This window comes from Hyla sarda, chromosome 1, assembly GCF_029499605.1.
Source record: "Hyla sarda isolate aHylSar1 chromosome 1, aHylSar1.hap1, whole genome shotgun sequence".
Taxonomy (NCBI): domain Eukaryota; kingdom Metazoa; phylum Chordata; class Amphibia; order Anura; family Hylidae; genus Hyla; species Hyla sarda.
Genome location: NC_079189.1, coordinates 243,209,922 through 243,233,804, shown reverse-complemented (window position 1 = coordinate 243,233,804; position 23,883 = coordinate 243,209,922). Strand labels below are relative to the sequence as shown.

The 23,883-nt window shown below is 43.5% G+C and overlaps 1 protein-coding gene across 9 annotated transcripts in view; it reads left to right on the top strand.

Annotated features, from left to right (window-relative positions):
* Positions 1–23,883, top strand: part of TBC1D2 (TBC1 domain family member 2) — a 74,749-nt gene that overhangs the window by 18,656 nt on the left and 32,210 nt on the right. For 8 of the 9 annotated variants that reach the window (XM_056569765.1, XM_056569748.1, XM_056569753.1 and 5 more), the window contains 2 exons: positions 1,713–1,845; positions 13,602–13,693. In XM_056569765.1, the coding sequence (XP_056425740.1) occupies positions 1,713–1,845; positions 13,602–13,693 (225 nt within the window). The remainder of the gene's footprint in view (positions 1–1,712; positions 1,846–13,601; positions 13,694–23,883) is intronic. The other variant, XM_056569792.1, reaches the window with a different exon arrangement.

Sequence of the window (23,883 nt, the reverse complement as noted above, 5' to 3'; positions counted from 1 at the left end):
ACTCCCAAAATGGGCTGGACAAAATTATTGGAACCCTTTCAAAATTGTGGAAATATAAGATTGTTTCAAGCATGTGAGGCTCCTTTAAACTCACTTGGGGCAAGTAACAGGTGTGGGCAACATAAAAATCACACCTGAAAGCAGATAAAAAGGAGAGAAGTTCACTTAGTCTTTGCATTGTGTGTCTGTGTGTGCACACTAAGCATGGACAACTGAAGCATGGAGAAGAGAACTGTCTGAGGACTTGAGAACCAAAATTGTGGAAAAATACCAACAATCTCAAGGTTAAAAGTCCATCTCCAAAGATCTAGATTTGCTTATGTCCACAGTGCGCAACATTATCAAGAATTTTGCAACCCATGGCATTGTAGCTAATCTCCCTGAACCTGGACGGAAGGGAAAAATTTATGAAAGGTGTCAATGCAGGATAGTCTGGATGGTGGATAAGCAGCCCCAAACAAGTTCCATAGATATTCAAGCTGTCCTGCAGGCTCAGGGAGTATCAGTGTCAGCACGAACTATCCGTCGACATTTAAATGAAATTAAACACTATGGCAGGAGACCCAGGAGGACCCCACTGCTGACACAGAGACATAAAAAAAGCAAGACTACATTTTGCCAAAATGAACTTGAGTAAGCCAAAATCCTTCTGGGAAGATGTCTTGTGGACAGATGAGACCAAGATAGAGCTTTTTGGTAAAGCACATCATTCTACTGTTTACCGAAAACAGAATGAGGAATACAAAGAAAAGGACACAGTACCTACAGTGAAATATGGTGGAGGTTCAATGTTTTGGGGTTGTTTTGCTGCCTCTGGCACTGGGTGCCTTGAATATGTGCAAGGCATCATGAAATCTGAGGATTACCAACAGATTTTGGGTCTCCCTGTACAGCCCAGTGTCAGAAAGCTGGGTTTGCATCCGAGATCTTGGGTCTTCCAGCAGGACAATGAGCCCAAACATACGTCAAAAAGCACCCAAAATGGATGGCATCAAATCGCTGGAGAGTTCTGAAGTGGCCAGCAATGAGTCCAGGTCTAAATTCCATTGAACACCTGTGGAGAGATCTTGAAATTGCTGTTGGGAAAAGGCGCCTTCCAATAAGAGAGACCTGAAGCAGTTTGCAAAGGAAGAGTGGACCAACATTCCGGCTGAGAGGTGTAAGAAGCTTATTGATGGTTATAGGAAGCGACTGATTTCAGTTATTTTATTTTGATTTCTTGTTATGTTTTTTTTTGTGTTACTGCAATCCTTTTCTGTGAGAAATACTTCATTTTCTTGAAAAATTTCAGGGGTGCCAACATTTACGGCCATGACTGTATTATTATACTTATTTACTGTAGAATTGATTACTTACATAAAAAAATATTTTTCTACTATCCTAAAAAAAAAAACTCCTGCGGGACTCTCTTGCTCCCTAGCTGCAATACTATTCTCAGCCCAGCCATTGGTATAGTAGTAGTCAACCTATAGGTAAAAACTAAATAGAATATGGTCTTTCATAAAGGCTAATTTGTTAGTCCTACACATACAGTAGCGAATGTGCATGGGGGATTCTTGACTGTCCCCTGAAGTCTGGTAGGCTAGGTTCACACGGACATTTGCATCTGACCCATTAAGGGTCCGATCGGTATTGATTTTATTGAAACTAACATTTAACAATGGTTACCCTAGGTAATCTATGTGTTCTCAGAATCCATTTTTTTTTGTCAGTAGATGATGACTTTTTCCCTCCTGTAAAGACACCAACTGAAGTGGTGGGGATAACGGTGGCCTCAATGCCAGCTCCTCAGGAATCAACATCCCTTCAAAATATCTCCCTCAAACACCCATGGAAAGAAATACAGTAGGTGGAATACATAATTGATCTTTTTTATCCACTTAAAAAAGATGTTTTGCTGATAGTGTTTTGTTGTATGAATTTGCAACAGTTTGTAATGTGTAGTTCGTAAACTGACACAGCTCCTACTGAACTCATCATTGCTTTATTGTCTCAAAACATTGTGGTAGCCAAAGTCCATACATAACCTTCAACCTCTTTCCCAGTCTGTGCAACATTTGGGGCCATAAATTAAAAGACAAAAACAAAAAGAGTCTAGAAGAAGTGAGTGGGCGATGCACAGTATGAACAGAGCTGAGGCTTCTGCCTCCATTCACAGTGTACATCTGGGGGCCGTGGCTCTGCTGAACAGCTCACCAGTGGGGCTACCTATGTTGGCATCCCACCAATCTGATATTGATGGATAGGGTAGGCCATCAATAAAAAAGTCACAGAATTTTTTTAAAATGGTTACTGTTATTTCAAAACACTTTGATCTATGTCCTTGCATAATTCCTAACATATTTGTAGACTCCTTACCCCAGGAAAAGCCCAAAAGTCTTGGCTAGTAAGCGTCTTACTTTTCTGCAATCTGATGTCCACTGACGGTTGTTAGGCTCACTCTGTCTCTAGTAACAGAGAGACCAAGATGAAACACAGTTGGTGGTGTGGGGCTTAGCCAATGCTATGTGCAGGAGAGAGAGCACTTGCTGTGATCCTGCATTCTTTGAGGCTGTCTTCCTCTTCCAGAGGATCCACAGTGTTATAGAAAGGAAAATTAAAGGAGTATTCTAGCACTGGACCAAAAAAATTGAAATCAGCTAAAATCCTTGCTCCTAAACATGCATTGTTGCCATTTTCTGTCATTTTGTTGCTCCCCATGTGCTCCTTAGGTTTAGGAGCAGCCCATGTGGGTAGCAGACTACAGTTACCATCATGCAATACTGACATCTATTCCAGGTTGTTCTCCTTTCCCCTTATTCCCCTTGCAACTGAAAAGTGAATATCTCCCCTCTTGTGCAGTCCATTTTGTGCTCCTTTACTGTTGAGCCTTTCACATTTGTTTCATGTTTACAAATATTCTGCAATCACAAAAAAAAGTGTGTGTGTGTATGTATATGTATAAGTATGCATTCTATACTTTATACTGATACACAAATTTGCTAAGATTTATTAACCCCCTCCCTGGCATGCCTCCTGGGTCTGGGTTATTCAGCAGGAGTTTTTTTTTGTTTTTATCTTTACTGTACCTTTGTATTTAACCCCTTAAGAACTCAGGGTTTTTCAGTTTTTGCACTTTCGTTTTTTCCGCCTTACATTTTAAAAATCATAACCCTTTAAATTTTCCACCTAAAAATCCATATTATGGCTTATTTTTTGCATCACCAATTCTACTTTGCAGTGACATTAGTCATTTTAACTAAAAATTCACGGCGAAACGGAAAAAAAATCATTGTGCGACAAAGTCGAAGAAAAAACGCCATTTTGTAACTTTTGGGGGCTTCCGTTTCTACGCAGTGCATATTTTGGTAAAATGACACCTTATCATTATTCTGTAGGTCTATATGGTTAAAATGATACCCTACTTATATAGGTTTGATTTTGTCGTACTTCTGGAAAAAATCATAACTATATGCAGGAAAATTTCTACGTTTAAAAACGTCATCTTCTGACCCCTATAACTTTTTATTTTTCCACTTACAGGGCGGTATGAGGACTCATTTTTTGCGCCGTGATCTGAGGTTTTTATCGGTGTGATTTTTGTTTTGATCGGACTTTTTGATCACTTTTTATAAATTTTTTAATGGTATAAAAAGTGACAAAAAATACGCTTTCTTGGACTTTTGACCGTGCAGTTTAATTAATGATTTATTTTTATAGTTCGGACATCTACGCACGCGGCGACACTACATATGTTTATATTTTTTTATTTTTTATATGGGAAAAGGGGGGTGATTCAAACTTTTATTAGGGAAGGGGTTAAATGACCTTTATTAACACTTTTTTTAAACTTTTTTTTTGCAGTGTTATAGGTCCCATAAGGACTGATGTGTGTGCGCCTGTGATCAGTGTTAACACGCCTGTGATCAGTGTTATCGGCGCTTGACTGCTCCTGCCTGGATCTCAGGTACGGAGCAGTCATTCGTTGATCGGACACCGAGGAGGCAGGTAAGGGCCCTCCCGGTGTCCTGTAAGCTGTTCGGGACGCCGTGATTTCACCGCGGCGGTCCCGAACAGCCCGACTGACTAGCCGGGATAGTTTCACTTTCACTTTAGAAGCGGCGGTCAGCTTTGACCGCCACTTCTAAAGGGTTAATACCGCACATTGCCGCAATCGGCGATGTGTGGTATTAGCCACGGGTCCCGGCCATTGATGAGCGCCGGGACCGATGCGATGTGATGCGTCCTGTGTCTTTAAGGGTTTAAAGGGGTACTCCACTGAAAAACATTTTTTTTAAATCATCTGGTGCCAGAAAGTTAAACAGATTTGTAAATTTCTTTTTAAAAATCTTAACCTTTCCAGTACTTATCAGCTACTGTATGTTCTTTTCTTTTTGACATGTATAGAGAAAAAGCCAGGGCAACTCACCAAGTACGTATACTTCAAAACTTCTTTATTGCTCCATGAAGGTTACAAACAGTGCAGGACACGGGTGGACGGTACACAAAGGGATGTTAGTTCGGGGCTACGGTGCCGTTTCGCAGGATATGCTGCAACTGGACCACATCGTCATTCAGCTGGAAACACATTTAAATAATCCTCCCCTCTGTTGTCATGGAAACCATCCAAACAAAAGGTAAGTGCAGTTAAAATATATAAAAAAAAAAACTGTGTGATACAAATAAACTTAAGTAATATGCTTAATGCTTAAATAATAATTAAGCACTGAGTTCAGTACGTTCATTAAGACCTAGAGGTCCCATTGCTTCCAAACGAAGAATCCATTTTGTTTCACTTATTAATAAGATCTCTTCTTTAGTTTTTCCAGCATATCCGTGTTTGATCATCTCAAGGCCGGCAAACCGGAATCCTTGTCTCTCTTTAGAATGAACTTCATTAATGTGCTGTATAAATCTAGTGGCTCCGACGCCGGTCCTGAGGGATCAAACATGCTCACGAATTCTGTGGAATAGGAGCCTTTTAGTCTTCCCAATGTAAAATAGATTACATTTACAAACTAGTGCGTATATCACATGAGAGGACCTACATGTAATACATTGTCTCACAGTAATTTTATCACCTGCTAATTCCAAAAATCTGCTCTTCATATTAAATGAACAAAAAGAGCAAGAACCACAACTAAAGTTCCCTTTAGGTCGTAATTCAGACAGCCAATTTGATTCAAGTGCGTTCATTTTCTTTCTCAACAAGTCTCTAACTGTTTTATTCTTTCTATATGTGACAATAGGCTTCTCAATAGTCATTTCTGCTATATCAGCATCTTCTTGTAAGATGTACCAATTGTTCATGATAGTTTTTTTTACAACATTATTAATAGGAGTATTGGAGAAAGAAAAAACACAGCGTTTATTATTTTTTCTATCTTTTGTCTTCAACAGAACTTCTCTTGGTACTCGTTCTATTTTATTTCTCGCATCTAAAATTAATTTGCGTGGGTAAACGATGTTGTAATTCATCTCCTTGTTTTTGAAACATCATGTGGTTACTGTTAATACGTTTGAGTCTAACTAGCTGACTATACAGTATACTATTTTTAACCTGAGGGGGATGAGATGATTGATAATGTAATAATGAATTCTTTGCAATAGGTTTCCTAAAGTCAGATGTCGCTATATTATCTTCTACAATATCTACTTGTACATCCAAAAATTCAAGATGTTGATCTCCAAATACAGGCGTAAAAAGCATGGTAACCCCATTTACTTGGTTAAGATAGTCAACAAAAGCTGAAAAATCATCTTGTAAACCCGTCCCAAATAATAAAAAGGTCACATACCTGAGAAAAAGTAGAATTTTTCCAATAAAAGGGTTCTTAGATGTAAAGACCCAATTGTCTTCCAGCATGGAGAGGAAAATATTAGCATAAGCACATGAGGTAGGAGACCCCATGGCTTCGCCATGCGTCTGTCTATACCACTCCCCTCCATACTGGAAGACATTGTTTCTCAAAATAAATGTGAGGGCTTCAGTAACAAAATTAATGAACTCGGGTGACTTACCGGTCTTCCGTAGGATCGTGGTCATAGCCTGCACACCTGAATCCAACGGGATTCGGGTGCATAGGCTCTCCACATCCACGGAACACAGCCTAAATCCAGGTTGCCAATGAAAATTATTCGAAAATTTTGATTAAATCTCCGGTGTCTCTAAGATAGGAGGGTAATTTTCTAAGCAAAGGTGACACAAGCCAATCAATATAACTAGACAGGTATTCAGTCAGTGACCCAATCCCCGAGACGATAGAATCGACTTATGAACTTTAGGCAGTATATACCAAGAGGGTTTTTTGATGTTCCTAGGAAGGAGACGTTCAGCAATTTTTCTACTGATGACACCTTTTTCATGAAACTTCCGAAGCAACATTCTTAAGTTATTAACTATTTGTGGGCAAGGATCTTTTTTAAATTTACAATAGGTATGTTCGTCTCCTAACTGTTTAAGGGCTTCTGCATTATAGTCAGTAGTTCTCCAAAGTACTACACCCCCACCCTTATCGGCTTTAGTAACAACTATATCTTCCATTTTAATTAATTTATCTAGGGCTATTTTCTCTTTGTCCGAGATGTTACTCTGAGCCTTCGGGTAGATGAGTGCTTTAACTTCTTTTAAAACTGATTTGTGAAATAAATCAAGTGGGCTCCCGGGTGTGACAGGAGGATTGAACAATGACTGATTACCCCCCGAAAATGCCTCACTATTAGTATTATGTATTCTATCGGGATCATGATCAGTGGTATCAGCAAGAAACGTGACCAACTCACGTTCCTCTTCAGTAGTGTTGAGCGGCATAGGCCATATTCGAATTCGCGAATATTCGCGAATATATGGACGAATATTCGTCATATATTCGCATATTCGTAATATTCGCGTTTTATTTTCGCATAAGCAAAAATTCGCGAATGCGAAAATTAACATATACGAAAATTAGCATATACAAAATAAGCATAAGCAGTATTAGAGTCTTTTTTACACCACACAAGCTGGAAGCAGAGAGGGATGATCACTGTGATGTGTACTGTGAAAAAAAAACAAAAAAAAACCGAATATTCGTAATTACGAATATATAGTGCTATATTTGCGAATATTCGCGAATTCGCGAATATGCGATATTCGCAAATAAAATTCGCATTGCGAATATTCGCGAGCAACACTACTCTTCAGTAAATTTATTGGGTATACAAAACCCCAGTGGTCCAATTTTACAGCTGATATCACCTTCAAGTAATATCTCATTTTTATTATAATTTTTTACTGCAGTAAAGAATTTTTTTAGATTCACTTTACGGACACCTTTAAACAAATCCTCTTGAAACTGGACAAAGTCAAACTGTTCTGTGAGACCGAAGTTTAATCCTTTGTTTAATACTGAAATAGTATCTTCATCAATCTCCTTGCCTGTGAGATTCACTACTATATTTTCAGGAGTTACTTGCGCCAGGTCACATTCGTGTTTTTGGCATGCGTTTTCTCAGAGTTCTTCAATTTTCTTCTCCCTCTTCGGGTTCTGGGTCTAAAGGGACTATAGCAGCCTTTTGCTTGATATTCATTGTGTCTCCAGTAGACTCCACAGATCCACTGCTGTCTGTATCAGTTGTCATAAAGTCGGAACTTTTACTTTTATTCTTAATTAAACTTGATTTATTCAAGAAAGTTTTTGAGATTTTTCGGTTGGTACTATTTCTTCTATTCCATGCCACTAGATTTATACAGCACCTTAATGAAGTTCATTCTAAAGAGAGACAAGGATTCCGGTTTGCTGGCCTTGAGAGGATCGAACACGGATGTGCTGGAAAAACTAAAGAAGCGATCTTATTAATAAGTGAAACGAAATGGATTCTTCGTTTGGAAGCAATGGGACCTCTAGGTCTTAATTAACGTACTGAGCTCAGTGCTTTATTATTAAAAGTTTATTTGTATCACACAGTTGTTTTTAACATATTTTAACTGCACTTACCTTTTGTTTGGATGGTTTCCATGACAACGGAGGGGAGGGTTATTTCAATGTGTTTCCGGCTTAATGACTATGTGGGCCAGTTGAAGAATATCCTGCGAAAAGGCATGGTAGCCTCGAACGAACATTCCTTTGTGTACCGTCCACCCGTGTCCTGCACTGTTTGTACCCTTCATGGAACAATAAAGTTTTGAAGTATATGTACTTGGTGAGTTGCCCTGGCTTTTTCTCTATACATGTGAAGATTTGTATTGGACTTTGCTATATCCAGTGAGCACCACCTGACGTGGTCTAGCCAACAGAGGTAGTGATTGACAGGTGCGAGTGATTAGGCGAGCTGTGCCAAGTAATCTCTCTACTACAGAATTCTTTTCTTTTTGAATTTCCTTTCTGTCTGACCACAGTGCTCTCTGCTGACACCTCTATCCATTTTAGGAACTGTCCAGAGTAGGAGCAAATCCCCGTAGCAAACCTATCCTGCTCTGGACAGTTCCTAAAATGGACAGATAGAGCACTGTGGTCAGGCAGAAAGGAAATTCCAAAAGAAAAGAACTTCCTGTATCTTTATTCTGTAGGTAAGCACGATTACAGCGATATCAAATTATATAGGTTTTTGTTGTTGTTGTTGTTTTTTACTGCTTTTCAAAAAATATAACTTTTTGTAAGTAAATGAGTATGACTAAATTTGTCCTCTTCTGAGACCTATATACTTTTTCTGTATGAGGGCTCATTTTTTGCACTGTGATCCATAATTTTTGCCTGTGTTTTTTTATTTTGATAGGAATTTTAGATCGCTTTTTGTTGTTTTTCTAGTTTTTAGTATAAAAAATGATCCAATATCAGCAATCCTGAACGTTGGTCTTTTTTTTTTTTTTTTTATGTTTTTGACATTTACCATGCATACATTAACGTTTTTATTTTAACAGTTCAGAAATTCTCACATTTATTACTTATTTTTATTTTTTTTTACATTTTATTCATAATTTTTAGTCCCCCACTAGAAGACTAGTACATGCAATCTTTCGATTGCAAACACTGTTCAAACACAGCAATAATAAGTGTTTTCGGTACTCTGCTTCTCTAGCCTGCAGAAGCTGGCTGGAGAAGCAGAAGACCATCAGGAAGGTGCACTCTGATCATGACCCTGCAAACATGCCATGGAGGTCCCGATCATAATTCCCAAAGGAACAACAACGCATTTTCACTCATTTTGATTACAGCATCTGAAGGTGGCCATCGGTGAGTTCACCTATGCCCGGCATTAGCTATATATCTCGGCTGCTGATACCGGTAGTTACTGGGAGTTACCGGGCATGACGAGAGCTCAGCTTGTATGCGCACTTTATACACCCGGACCTCAACAAGAGTGTACTTGTAAGTCATGTGTCATCTAAGGGTTAAATCACCTTGTCACCACAACAAAGTTAATCTAACAAAACTAGGCAGCTTTTTAAAGGACAGGTATACTTTGTGTGCAGTCATTTAGGAAATTCAGTTTTTTGTGGAAACGTTTTGAAATGCAGTTCTACGAAAATGTCTGGTTTTGCAACATTTTCTGACTTCATATAGGAAATAAAATCTTGTGTGGCATGTGAGGCAATATATTTTTATTATTTATATTGCAATATGTGAAATGTTTTCATTCCATAATTAGGGAAGTATAATTGCGTGTACAAAAATATGTGCAAACCGTAGACTACCGATTACACAATAGTACAAAAATAGATATGTGGAAAATCAGACAAATATTTCAAATCACTTGCAGCTCATGGTGCCCTAGACAAGAATAAACACACCCCATTAGGGTAATTTCCAAAATGTAATAATTTTTTTCATGCAGATCTGTCAGAAATAGGTGCCAAAAACTGAAAGTGTTACATGCAAATTTTGTTACAGCCCTGCTTAGGGTTGGAATATTTGGAAATCTGGAAAAAAGGTGAATGCACAAATAACATAGATATTCTAAAAGAAATTATACAAATAAAAGTAGAACTCTGTAAAAAGGCTAATAAGGTAATAGAATTTGTCCTTGTAGAAGGGTCTGCTGTCATAATGACAGCTGGTAAAATCACAGCTCTCAATATCTGTTTTACTTTATCATGTCACTGTACATCTTTCAGCCAAACATTTGTGTGGTGCCGTTTCTGGCCCAGGAGAAATGACTTATCACTTTGTGATGCCAGAGCACCATTATACTATCCCCGGTCCGAGAATTGAGACAGCTTCTCCTGGGCCAGACCCACTGACGTCAGGTTACGGATAACTGTCTTTACTGAGCTGGGTGGAGATGGTATTACACAGACGCAGCGTAACCACTTGGGAGCCCTGTTGCCTTGCTGGGACTTGTGGTGCGTTCACCAAACAGATTAATACTGACTTGTAAAATGGGTAGATGAATCCTGGTGGGTAGGGTTCTGTCAAGGTGCTGAAGCCTTTGCCGGGGCATGAACTTCCACCGTGCGAGTAATCCTTGCAGAATGACAAGAAGAAGTAGATTTGAGCTAGGCCTTTCCTCAGAGCACACAACACACCTGAACCAAACTGTGCCTCAGCAGTATCTGTTCTGGAACATTAGGGTAACTCCTCCCCCACTACACTATAAGGGTGAGACTTTAGGGGTTCCCATTGGCAGGCATGGTCACATGGGGTTTACATTGCACTCTCTTAAAGGTACAGTAACACATTAATAACATATATACAAATAACAGCAATGTAATTAATTTAAAAATATTTATTATTTTGCATTAAACTGCAAACACATTTAATTTAACTATATGTCTCTAGTGGGCCCAACACCGTGTGCTGCAAAAGCTGCCTGAAGCAGTCCGAAGCCACAGAAGAGCTATTGGTGCTGGGACACCACACTTGATAATCCTAAAGTAGTGTTTTCCAATCAGGGTGCCTCCAGCTGTTGCAAAATGACAACTCCGGGCCTGCTAGGAGTTGTAGTTTTGCAACAGCTGGAGGCACACTGGTTGGGAAACCTGTGTACAGTTCTCATATATATCTTATATGTTCCCTAATCCCCATGTATTTCATAACATAAAAAATGCTCCACTAAATCTGTAACAAAATGATCTCTACATGGTGACAATCTAAACTTTCCACAAAGCTCCTTTCCCACTACTATTTGTAATATTTATTTCACTGCATTCTGCAGTGCCGTAGTACAGTGGTCCCTCAACATACGATGGTAATCCGTTCCAAATGAACCATCGTTTGTTGAAACCATCGTATGTTTAGGGATCTGTGCAATGTAAAGTATAGGACAGTGGTCTACAACCTGCGGACCTCCAGATGTTGCAAAACTACAACACCCAGCATGCCCGGACAGCCAACGGCTGTCCGGGCATGCTGAGAGTTGTAGTTTTGCAACATCTGGAGGTCCGCAGGTAAAGACCACTGGTATTGGAGGTTATACTCACCTGTCCCCGCCGTCCGGACCGTCACCGCTCGTCACCGCTGCCCTGGATGTCGCCTTCCATCGCTGTCGCCGCGTCCCCGGGGTGTTCCCGACGCTCTGGCAAGGCCTCTGCTTCCCCAGAATCCTCGCTCTCACGTCGTCGGCATCACGTCACCATGCACGTCGCTCCTATTGGATGACGGGACGGCGTGCAACGTTGTGACAACGATGGAGAGTGCCGACGATGCAGGGGATCCCGGAGAGGACGCGCCGGAGCCCCGAGGACAGGTAAGTGATCATCAGCAGACCACATGGGGCACCGTAAGCGGCTATCCGGTGGCAGCTGAAGCAGTCTGCGCTGCCGGATAGCTGTTTATGCGATGACCCCAACATACAAAAGCATCGTATGTTGATGCTGCCTTCAACATGCGATGGCCTCTGAGAGGCCATCGTATGTTGAAATGATCGTATGCCGGGGCCATCGTAGGTCGGGGGGGTCACTGTACCCAGTTGGTGGATTACTATCTGCTTGCAATCTGTGCTTTCTTCCTATGCCCCCAGTGCTTACAAACCACTGCAAAAAGAGTAGTACACAGAGCTTTTCTTTGTATAGAGGAGTTGCTGATAATGTTACCATTGGTGCTACAGTATATATCCTAGAGTACTAACTGTGAATTGTAGTACTGGGTACTTGTCTGTCCTTTTTTGGCATCCATGTATTTAAAGGTGCTCAGTATGGAGGGCACCATGTAGTGGGTAAACTACTTGAAGAAAGTAACACTGATATGTTGGCATATTTTGTCTCATTCCCAATAGTAAGGGTTCCCATTTTTTATTGTAAACCTGTTCAGATATGACAGCTAGTTTAGTTAAAAAGTAAAGAAAAAGGTTCCCATATATCTAAGACTAAGGTCAGCCGAACCTTCTGACTTCAGTGAATTTGGCTGACAGTCTAATGTGTATGGTGGCAGTTTCATTCTCCCCCAACAGATGATGTCAGTGGAGAGTAGGGTCAAACGTGTTGTATTTTTACTGTTCGACCCTATTATTCTGGAAGAGATAAGCTACCAACAGAGCTGCAAAATATGTTGCTGTTATATGAATAAAAGCAAATATTATTATTAAAGTGTATTTTAATGTGTACCTGTCTTTTTATAAGATTTTTTATAAAAACTTGCATGGTTAGATCAGCACAGTGGCTCAGTGGTTAGCCCTATTGCCTTTCAGTGCTGGGGTTCTAGGTTCAATTCCCACCAAGGACAACATCTGCAGTGAGTCTGTATGTTCTCCCCTTATTTGCGTGGGATTCCTCTGGGTTCTCCAGTTTTCTCCCACACTCCAAAACATACTGGAGTCCCTTTCCAGTTTGGAAAGGGACCAATTTGAGTGTACAACGCTGCAGAATCTCTGTGTGCTATATAAGAATTATTATTTTTATTAATTAGACAATTAATAAGTGCTCTCATTGTTATTACTGAGCCCCTGACAGCTCCCTTCATGGTAAAGTTATTTCTTATTCTTTCCTTTCAAGGGACTTTCTTTCCCTTACTTCTCTGGCCAATCACAGCACATTGCTCTCTGCAATTACATAGTGCTGGAGGAAGTGCACTAGACTGATCAGGGTCACAGTGCTGGGCTGATGATTACCACAGTTCACTGCTATAGATGGCATGTGGGTAGAGAAGTGGTTACTAATGCATTGGGATTGCAAGTGGCTATGCTATACCGATCGATTATCTATCGTAATCTATCATATTTCCTTAATATGTGATCAAAAAACAATACAATACAAAAAAATGGGATCACACCCTGCTGTAGCTGCTGATGATAATGATGGGGGAGTTTACACTGCAGCACTGTGGACATACTACAGTAGGTACACTGGTATTTGCACAATGCACTGCTGCCCCGAGTTTTATTGGTGGTCAGAGATAAGGGGGAAGCTTTTATTTACCTTTCAGGAACAGTGTGAATCACTTTGAGCAGGCAGACTTGCAGTTTGACAGCCTAGGCCTTCTCCCTACTCCTGCACATAACAAATGCTAAGACAGTAGACTACAGAATGTAGGGAAAGTGAGACACCTAGTTGCCAAGAATTTGGAGCTATTTTTCTGGGGTAAGGAGTAATGTTTGGTTAATGAAGTGATAGCCAATGTGATTCCTAACATCTTTGTCAATCAGATAGGGGTAAGTTGACCATTTAGGGCACATTTTGACAAATTGATGATTATCTTATGTTTTTCAAGGAACACTGTTCGTAATATCTGTAGTTCCAAGCCCACCCAAACAATAAGCCGAAGCATTTTTCATTTTGAAGAAGCAGAACAAGCAACAGAAGGTATGGTTCAGTTTTATTTAGTATAAGATCCTTTCTTAAATATTATGTTTGATTACGACCTATTATAAACCACTGTATACTGCTTATGGTATCACAGAAATGCAAATATTTCCCATGCTGAATCAAATTACTCAGGTGAAGAGCAAAAGCATGCCATGTATTCTTTAGCACTAGCCTTAACCCCTTTACTCAATAGCCTGTTTTGACCTTAAAGGGGTACTCCCGTGGAAAACTTTTTTTTTTCTTTCTTTCTTAATCAACTGGTACCAGAAAGTTAAACAGATTTGTAAATTACTTCTATTTAAAAATCTTAATCCTTCCAGTACTTTTTAGGGGCTATATACTACAGAGGAAATGCTTATATTTTTGGATTTCTCTGATGTCATGACCACAGTGCCCTCTTCTGACCTCTGCTGTCCATTTTAGGAACTGTCCAGAGCAGCATATGTTTGCTATGAGGATTTTCTCCTGCTCTGGACAGTTCTTAAAATGGACAGCAGAGGTCAGCAGAGAGCACTGTGGTCATGACAGCAGAGAAATCTAAAAAGATAAGCATTTCCTCTGTAGTATACAGCCCCTAAAAAGTACTGGAAGGATTAAGATTTTTTAACCTCTTAAGGACCCAGGACATATGGGTACGTTCTGGGTCCCGGTCCTGCGATATAACGCGGGGTCACACGGTGACCCCGCATCATATCGCGGCGGGCCCGGCGTCATAGTGAAGCTGAGACCCGCCTCTAATAACCCTTTAGCCGTGCGCTCAAAGCTCAGCTGCACGGCTAAAAGCAAAAGTAAAAGTGCCCGGCTAGCTCAGGGAGCTGTTCGGAATCGCCGCGGTATAATCGCGGCATCCCGAACAGCTGTAGCACAGGAGGAAGTCTTCTTACCTTCTACTGCGCTGTCCGATCGCCGAATGAATGCTTCAAGCCTGAGATCCAGGCTTGAGCATTCAATCTCCGAAAACACTGATCCATTCCTATGGAGATGCATCAATCAGTGTAAAAGATCAGTTAATGCAATGTTATAGCCCCCCTATAGGAGCTATAATATTGCATAAGAAAAGTGTAAAAAAAATCATTAACCCTTTCAAATATCCCTTCCCCTAATAAAAGTTTCAATCACCCGGCATTTCCAAGAATAAAAAAAAAAAAACTGTGTAAATAAAAATAAACATGTGGTATCGCCGTGTGCGGAAATGTCCGAATTATAAAAATATACCGCTTTTCAAACCGCACGTTCAATGGCGTACGCGCAAAAAAATTCTGATCAGAACAAAAATGGTACTGCTAAAAACTTCAGATCACGGTGCAAAAAATGAGCCCTCAAAGTGCCCTGAACACAGAAAAATAAAAAAGTTATAGGGGTCAGAAGATGACCATTTTAAACGTATAAATTTTCCTGCATGTATTTATGATTTTTTTCTGAAGTAATACAAAATCAAACCTATACAAGTAGGGTATCATTTTAACCGTATGGACCTAGAGAATAAATATAAGGTGTCATTTTTGCCGAAAAATGTACTGTGTAAAAACGGAAGCCCCCAAAACTTACAAAATAGTGTTTTTTCATCAATTTTGTCGCACATTGATTTTTTTTCCCGTTTCACCGTAGATTTTTCAGTAAAATGACTAATGTCATTACAAAGTAGAATTAGTGATGCAAAAAATAAGCCATCATATAGAATTTTAGGTGAAAATTTTAAAGAGTTATGATTTAAAAGAGTGATGAAGTTCAGGAGGAAAAATTGAAAATGAAAAAACGGAAAAAGCCCGGGTCCTTAAGGGGTTAATAGAAGTAATTTACTAATTTGTTTAACTATATGGCACCAGCTGATTTAAAAAAAAAAGTTTTCCACGGAGTACCCCTTTAATGACCAAGGCAAAATTTCTAAATCTGACATGCGTCCACTTATTTGCTAATAACTTTGTAACGCTTTCACTTTATGAAAGCGATTCTGAGAATTATTTTTCGTGACATATTGTACTTTACATTAGTGGTAAATTTTGATTGATATATTTAGATGTTTAAAAAAATAAAAAATAATAATAATAATTAGCATTTTTCTAGATTTGATATTTTCTGCTCGTACGACAGCCATGCCGCACCAAATTAATGATTAATTTACATGTACAATCTGTCTACTAATATGTTCCCATCATTTGATAAACATTCTTTTTACTTTTTAGAATGTTAGAGAGTTTATAAGTTTAGTAGCAATTTTCCAGATTTTCAAGAAAATAGCTAAATCTGATTTTTAAGGGACCAGTTCAGTTCTGAAGTGGAATTGAGGGGCCTGTATGTTAGATACCCCCATAAATCACCCCATTTTATAAATCACCCCATTTCATTTCTCTATCGGCTACATTGGGGGACACAGACAGTGGGTGTATCTTGCTGTCTCTAGGAGGTGTGACACTATGGTGATAAAAAAAAGACAGCTCCTCGCAGCAGGATATACCTGCCTTCAGGCTCTGAGGTACGGTAATCAGTTTAAGCTTAGTGTCTGAGGAGGTGGACGTGGTCTGGGTTGCTCCAGACCAGGTCTTCTGATTTTTTGTTTTCCTAGTTAGGGACGTGTTCGTTTTTTATTCCTTTTCTTTTCTGTTTTCAGATGGGGACTCAGGGACTGCGGTTCCCCGTTTCCCCATTGCGAGTAAGGGGGCACAGACATTGCGTATATGCGCTGTTAACCCCCCTCGCCAACGGTCAGCGCTTGGGTGGTACCTCACGGGTCCGGGTCCCCCTATTTCCCTGCTCGTCTCGCTCGCGCATAGCAGCCAGGCGAGATGCAGGTAACTAAACTGACTGAAGACTTCACTGAAAACTCCATTAGGCAAGTTCTTCTGACTGAGGTAAGTACTTTACCCCTTCTCTCCATAGGTACGGACTCGCAAAAGCTGGAGACCCCCTGTTTTGGCCCACCTTCATTTTTTTGGGGCTAGCTTTCAGGGGCTGCACTTTATTTTTGGGGGAGCAGTGGCACCATGAAGGGACACCATATATGGGGCACTTCACTTAGGTGTCTGTGTGTGGGTGCTTGGTGCGTTTATTTCACAGCGCCTTATTCCGGCACTTTACTTATGTGTGTGTGTGTGTATCGGGTACTTCGTTCACAGCGCCTTATGTGCGGCTGTCAGCCGCAGCGCTGTCCCGGGCCGGGCGCTCTCAGTGCCGGCTTACTTTCACTTTGCCACAGCCGCGCTTGCTGGCAGCGCCTTATCGCGGCTGACAGCCGCGGCGCTCCTATGAGCGGGGGGCTTCAGCGCCGGCTTCTTTCTTTTCCCCGGCAGTTTCTTCCGGCGTTGGCCGCCCGCTCTATTCCCCCAAGCACACAAACGGCCGACTGCTGCGCTCGGTACAAGGAGCGGGCGCCATGACAGTTCTCTTCGGTGGTCTGTAGCTCTGCCCACAGGGCTGGGAGCGCTCAGAGGCGCGAAGCAGCCTCCAATCAGCACCGTGGGCGTGAATTTCAGTGGGAAGGGGTCAGTTAGTTAGTGCCTTGCTTCAGGCACGCCCCCCTTTTCCTATTGGCTGGCCTGTCTCACTCTCTAGCTGCACTGAGCGAGTTTTCCTCACTGCAGCTGACAGGGGACACAGACTAGGGTGAGAAAGTTCCTATCTCCCTTCTTTTCCCTCATTATGTCCGTACCCAGAGCTGTTCCTCCCTCTAAACAGAAACCTGGAACTTCAGTTATTTTGTCTGTAAGCACTGTAATACCAAGATGTCTGGCTCTGCCGAGCCCACTTGCCCTGCCTGCTCCACTGCTCCCCCAGACCCCCTGGTACCCCCTGATGCCCCTTCGGTCCCGGTGGATCCAGCCGCTCCCCCAGCCTGGGTTTCTTCCCTGACCCAGTATATGGCTGACTTGACCCAAGTCTCCCGCTCGGTGGCTGAGGCCTCCTGGGAAGTGGTGTCAGCCTTGAAGGGGTCTTCCCTGCGCAGGACTTCTGGAAGGGCTCACTCCTCGTCTCCACATACTTCACGCTCTCACAAGCGGCCTAGGGGTGCCTTGTCTGACTCTTGCAATGAGTCTTCAGATAGACGTGAGCGTTCCCCTCATGGGTCCCGCTCCCCCCTGTCATCTGGGCACAAACTCCAGAGGACGTTCTCGGAGTCGCCGCTCTGCTACGCCAGAGCCGCAAACTCAGTCAGTCGCCTCCCTCCAGGACTGCCTCTACTCATTCTCATTCCCCTGGTGAACTAGTGGACGAGGCTTCCGAGCCGGCAACTGACTCAGAGGACCGCCCGGACTCAGTTGCAACGGTGAACTCTTTGGTTACAGCCCTAAGAGACACCTTTCATCTAGAGGACCCAGGATCTTCAGATGTCAATCCAGGAGTATCCTTTCATCGTGCTAAGCCTGCACCTCAGAAGTTCAGCTCTCACACTGACTTTGACGACATTCTGGAAACTGCATGGAAACACCCAGACAAGAGATTCCCAGGAATCAAGACAATTCAAGATTGTTATCCATTTGACAAGGTCTTTGTCACTAAGGTGGTTTCCCCTCCCTCAGTGGATCCACCAGTTTCCCGGATCAATAAGGCGACTACACTGCCTCTGGCAGATGCCGCTGCCTTCAAGGATCCCACGGACAAGAAAGTGGTATCCTTAGCGAAATTTGACACTGAAGCTGCTGGCTCTTCTCTTCTTCCCATCTTCGCCTCGACATAGGTGTCCAAGGGCCTGTCGGAGTGGTGCCAAAAGCTCCGTCAGGATATCTTAGCAGGATCCCCCCCGGAGGATCTATCTGCTTTGGCTCTCCAATGCTCTAAGGCCGGAGATTTACTGTGCGCAGCTTCCATGCAGGCAGCCCGTTGTTCTGCCTATGCTGTGGGTCACCTAGTGGCTCTCCGCCGCTCTATGTGGCTTAAAGCTTGGAATGCGGATGCCGCTTCCAAAAGATCTCTCACTGAGCTTCCCTTTACGGGTGGCTGTCTTTTCGGCAAACGCCTTGATGAGATTATCTCCGAGGCAACGGGAGGTAAGAGTTCCTTGTTACCTCAAAATAAGGCTCGCCCTACTTCTCAAAGGAAGTCCTTTTTTTTCGGTCCTTTCGGACCTCCAGCTCCAACAAGGGGTCCTGGCACGCTCCCTCGTTCCGGGCTCGCCTGTCTTGGAAGTCGGTCTCCAACCGGTCTGGCCGTTTTGCGCCCAAATCAGGCAACCACAAGCCCACTTCTGCATGAAGTGAGGCCCCCACCCGCGGTTTCTTCTCGGGTGGGATGTCGTCTCTTACTTTTTCGAGACATTTGGACCTCTCACATTCAAGACTCTTGGGTCAGGGACGGGGTGTCCTACGGTTACCGGATCGAATTTGCATCCCTTCCGAGGGACCGCTTTTTTTGCTCCCGGACCCCCCGGTCTCCTCCTCTGGCGAAGCAGTTTCGAGCGGCTCTCCAGTCTCTGCTTCTCCAGGGGGTGATTGTTCCTGTTCCTCCAGGGGAACGGTTTCGGGGTTTCTATTCAAATCTTTTTGTCGATGGACGGTTCTGTGCGTCCAATTTTGGACCTCAAACGTCTCAACCATCATCTTCTCATGCGCCACTTCTGAATGGAATCCCTCCGTTCGGTAGTGGCGTCCCTGGAACTAGGGAAGTTTCTTTCATCGGTGGACATCAAGGATGCCTATCTCCATGTGCCAATATTTCCGGACCATCATCAGTACCTCCGCTTTGCGGTTCCGGAAGGGCACTTTCAATTTGTAGCCCTCCCCTTCGGTCTAGCCACGGCTCCTTGGGTCTTTACGAAGGTCCTTGCACCGGTGATGGGCCTGTTGCGGACGAGGGGAATCTCGGTAATACCCTATCTGGACGACCTTCTCATCAAGGCTCCATCCAGGGCCCAGACTCTGGAGAATCTGGACGTCACTCTCCACACTCTGACTCGCTCCGGGTGGATGATCAACCAGGACAAGTCAGTCCTCTGTCCTACCCAGTCTCTAACCTTTCTGGGACTTCACTTCGACACGGCCTCTGCCCGAATTCGTCTTCCGCCGGACAAACGTCTGGCGCTCCGGTCGGGGGTCCGCTCCCTTCGGACCCAGGTATCGGTCTCCATCCGCACTTGTATGGAAGTCCTGGGTCGGATGGTGGCAACTATGGAGGCCGTACCTTTTGCCCAGTTTCATTACCGCCCACTTGAACTGGCGATTCTCTCCCGATGGAACAGGTCTCCTCTGTCCCTCGATCGTCAGATTGTTCTCCCTCGCAGGGTCCGTCAGTCTCTGCTTTGGTGGCTCCAGTCCCCCCTTCTTCTCCAAGGGCGGTCGTTTCTTCCCCTTCACTGGCAGGTTGTTACAACGGATGCCAGCCTGTCGGGCTGGGGCGGCGTGTTCAGGGATTGGACGGTTCAGGAACTCTGGTCTCCCCAGGAGACCCTTCTTCCGATAAACATATTGGAATTACGGGCGATTCTTCTTTGTCTTCTTCATTGGGTGTCCCATCTTCAGTCCCGTCCTGTCCGCGTTCAGTCGGACAATGCCACGGCCGTGGCGTACATAAATCGTCAGGGCGGCACTCGCAGCTCGGCAGCCATGGCCGAGGTGACCAAGATTCTCTCCTGGGCGGAGAGCAAGGTTCCGGCCATTTCAGCGATTCACATCCCGGGGGTGCTCAACTGGGAAGCAGACTTCCTCAGTTGGCCCTCACCCGACCCCGGCGAGTGGTGCCTACATCCAGAGGTCTTCGCGCACCTACATCCAGAGGTCTTCGCGCAACTCTGCGACCTCTGGGGCATTCCGTACGTGGACCTCTTCGCATCCCGGCATGTTCCGTTGGTGTCCAAGTCCCGGGACTCTCAGGCTCTGGCCGTGGACGCCCTAGTGATTGCTTGGGCGAGGTTTGCCCTACCCTATCTGTTCCCTCCTCTTCCGCTTCTTCCCAAGGTGCTGAGGAAGCTCAAGGCAGAGGGCGTCCCCGCCATTCTGGTAGCTCCAGATTGTCCCCGAAGGTCGTGATACGCCGACGTAGTCAGGCTCCTGGACGACGCTCCACTGCGCCTTCCGCTCCGTCCGGACCTGCTCTCTCAGGGTCCTCTTTGCCACCCCAATTTACAGTCGCTGCATCGGACGGCGTGGCGGTTGAGACCGCGGTTTTGAGGGCCCGCGGGTTCTCTTCCCAACTCTTTCGCACCATGCTCAAGGCTCGTAAGCCCTCCTCTGCAAGGATTTACCACCGTACTTGGAGGTCTTATTTTCGTTGGTGTGAAGCACAGGACTTCTCCCCGGTGACCTTCTCTGTTCCCCGTCTTCTCTCCTTTTTGCAGTCGGGGTTGGAACTGGGGTTGTCTCTCAGTTCCCTTAAGGGTCAGGTTTCGGCCCTTACTGTTCTTTTCCAGCGGCCCCTGGCTTCTAATCCTCATGTCCGGACCTTCCTGCAAGGAGTGGCGCACGCTGTTCCTCCTTATCGGTCACCTTCTCCCCCTTGGGACTTGAATTTGGTTCTGAGTGACCTCCAGGGTGCACCCTTTGAGCCCCTTAGAGAGGTGTCTCTCCGCCTCCTTTCTTGGAAAGTGGCGTTTCTGGTGGCTATCACCTCCATCCGGAGGTTGTCTGAATTGGCAGCCCTTTCCTTCCATTCTCCGTTTCTGGTGATCCACCAGGACAAGGTTGTTTTCCGGCCAGACCCTTCCTTTTTACCTAAGGTGGTCTCGGCATTTCATCTCAATGAGGATATTGTCCTCCCGTCATTTTGCCCGGCTCCTTCTCATCCTAGGGAGCGCTTACTGCACAAGCTGGACGTGGTTCGGGCTGTTCGGTCTTATCTCTCAATCACTTCTTCCTTTGGTCAGTGTGATTCCTTTTTCGTCCTTCCGGAAGGTCGTCACAAGGGACAACCTGCTTCCAAGGCCACCATTTCTAGGTGGATTCGGTCTGCCATTTCGGAAGCCTATCGCTGTAAGGGGAAGATTCCTCCTTTCAGGGTTGTGGCTCATTCCACTCGTTCTGTTGGGGTATCCTGGGCTCTCCAGAATAGAGCCTTGGCCTCGCAGATTTGCAAGGCGGCTACCTGGTCGTCTTTGCACACTTTTTCGAGGTTTTACCGGGTTCATACTTTCGCATCGGCTGATGCTACCCTGGGGCGTAAGGTGTGGCAGGCGGCAGTGGATCAGCCGTCTGCCTGATTACTTATCTGCTCACCCAAGGGACGGCTTTGGTACGTCCCACTGTCTGTGTCCCCCAATGGAGCCGATAGAGAAAAGGAGATTTTTTTAACACTTACCGTAAAATCTCTTCCTCGAAGGATCCATTGGGGGACACAGCTCCCGCCCTTTTTGGGTTTTTCCTTTTGGTTCTCTGTCCAAGGGTGTGTTCAGTTATGTTTTTTCTTCTGGTTCTCGGACAGTTTGGGGTTTTTCCTTGACCTATTGGTCTCCTCCTATTGCTCTGGAACTTAAACTGACTAGCTCAGAGCCTGAAGGCGGGTATATCCTGCTGGGAGGAGCTGACTTTTTTATTACCATAGTGTCACACCTCCTAGAGACAGCAAGATGCACCCACTGTCTGTGTCCCCCAATGGATCCTTCGAGAAAGAGATTTTACGGTAAGTGTTAAAAAAAATCTCCTTATCATTACATATGACTTATCAGTGGATTGCTACTGTTTGTACACATAAATAAAGTACATAGATTTAATCAATAGGTGTTTTCCTGGGCAATGACTACATTACCTGTTGCATTATTTGCTCTTGCTGTGTCATTGCTGTACAATGTTTACATACACAGATCTTTGTCAGATCATCATCTGGAGATATACATATGACTGACTCATTATTATGATGTGTTAGAGCTGGGATAAGCTGGCCAAGTAATGGTACTTTTTTTTTGCCAAAGTTGTTCTTCTAAGGAAGAGTCAAGGGGTTGTTGGTTGGGAATCTCTGCTTGTCCATACAAATGTCTGTTGTAGGTAAAATAGGTTTTACATTACTAGTATTTGCCATATTTCTGGTGATATTAAGAGAGAGTTATAGATTATTAGACATGTTATTGCTATGTAGATATCTATGGGCAGTATTGAGGGAGAGTCCTTTTTCTTTTGGAGTTACTGGTTTTTTTTATGGGAAATTGATTGTAGGAGGAATCTTGCCTTGTGTCTCTTGTAATTGTGTATGTGACTTATGGTCAGATGTAGGTTGTACTGTTTGACAAAAACATGTCTTCAAAACTGGCAGTTGCAGACATTTTTTTGGGCCTGACTAAACATAGGTTATTAGAATCGTATGCACTTAGCAGCCTTATCATAACAACCACCTGCCTCATACTGTGTAGATCCCCCTCATGTCACCTAAAATGTTTTGACCTTTTGAGGCATGGAGAAACTGCGAAGACTAGTCACCAAGTCCCGGCAGCTTTTAAATCTATACATTTTCTTGAAATCATAGTTTGTTGTGTTACCGCACCATGTCTTTGTTTTATACTGCCCGTGTTTGGGCAACATAAAACAACTGTAAGGGTTCAATTACTTTTGTAACAAAGTTCAGTGTCAGATGCTTTACATTTAGCTCTAGATATTATTTGATATGAAAAAGCAGATAAGATCAGTGTGGTTATTTTTGCCATTAAATAAAAAAATCAACATAAGTGTAATGGACGCCGCTGGTCAGTCCACAGTCTAGTTTAAAAGCATTCTTTATTTTATTTGTAATAGACTGTGAACAAACCAGTGGCACCCTTTACACTAGACTGCAGACTGACCAGTTGTATCCTACACACTAGAGGGTGAACTGACCAGTGGCATCCTTTACACTAGACCATGGACTGATCAGTTGTATCCTACACACTAGAGGGTGAACTGACCAGTGGCACCCTTTACACTAGACCATGGACTTGTGGTGTCCCAGTACCGCATTTCATACGGTACTTATTTATCTATGGGTCCCCTTAGCCAGAGTCCCTAGGACTTAGTAATCTCTGTTAGTCAGTCCGCCCCTAGTCGCCTCTATTATAGTATATAGATTCCTAATTTGTCCATAGAATAATGTATATAGTATTATTTCTGTATATAAATGGTTAATTACCTGTTTCTATTAGCGTTGCGGGACCTGCGGGTCATGTGACAAGGTGAACTCTATGGTTTTAGCTTAAGGACCTTTGGAGGCCCTCTTACGTCAGCAATCCCATCACACCATGTACTGGTGAATGGCAGACGTTTGGACCAATCAGAATCACCACGCCCCCTGCCCATATAAGG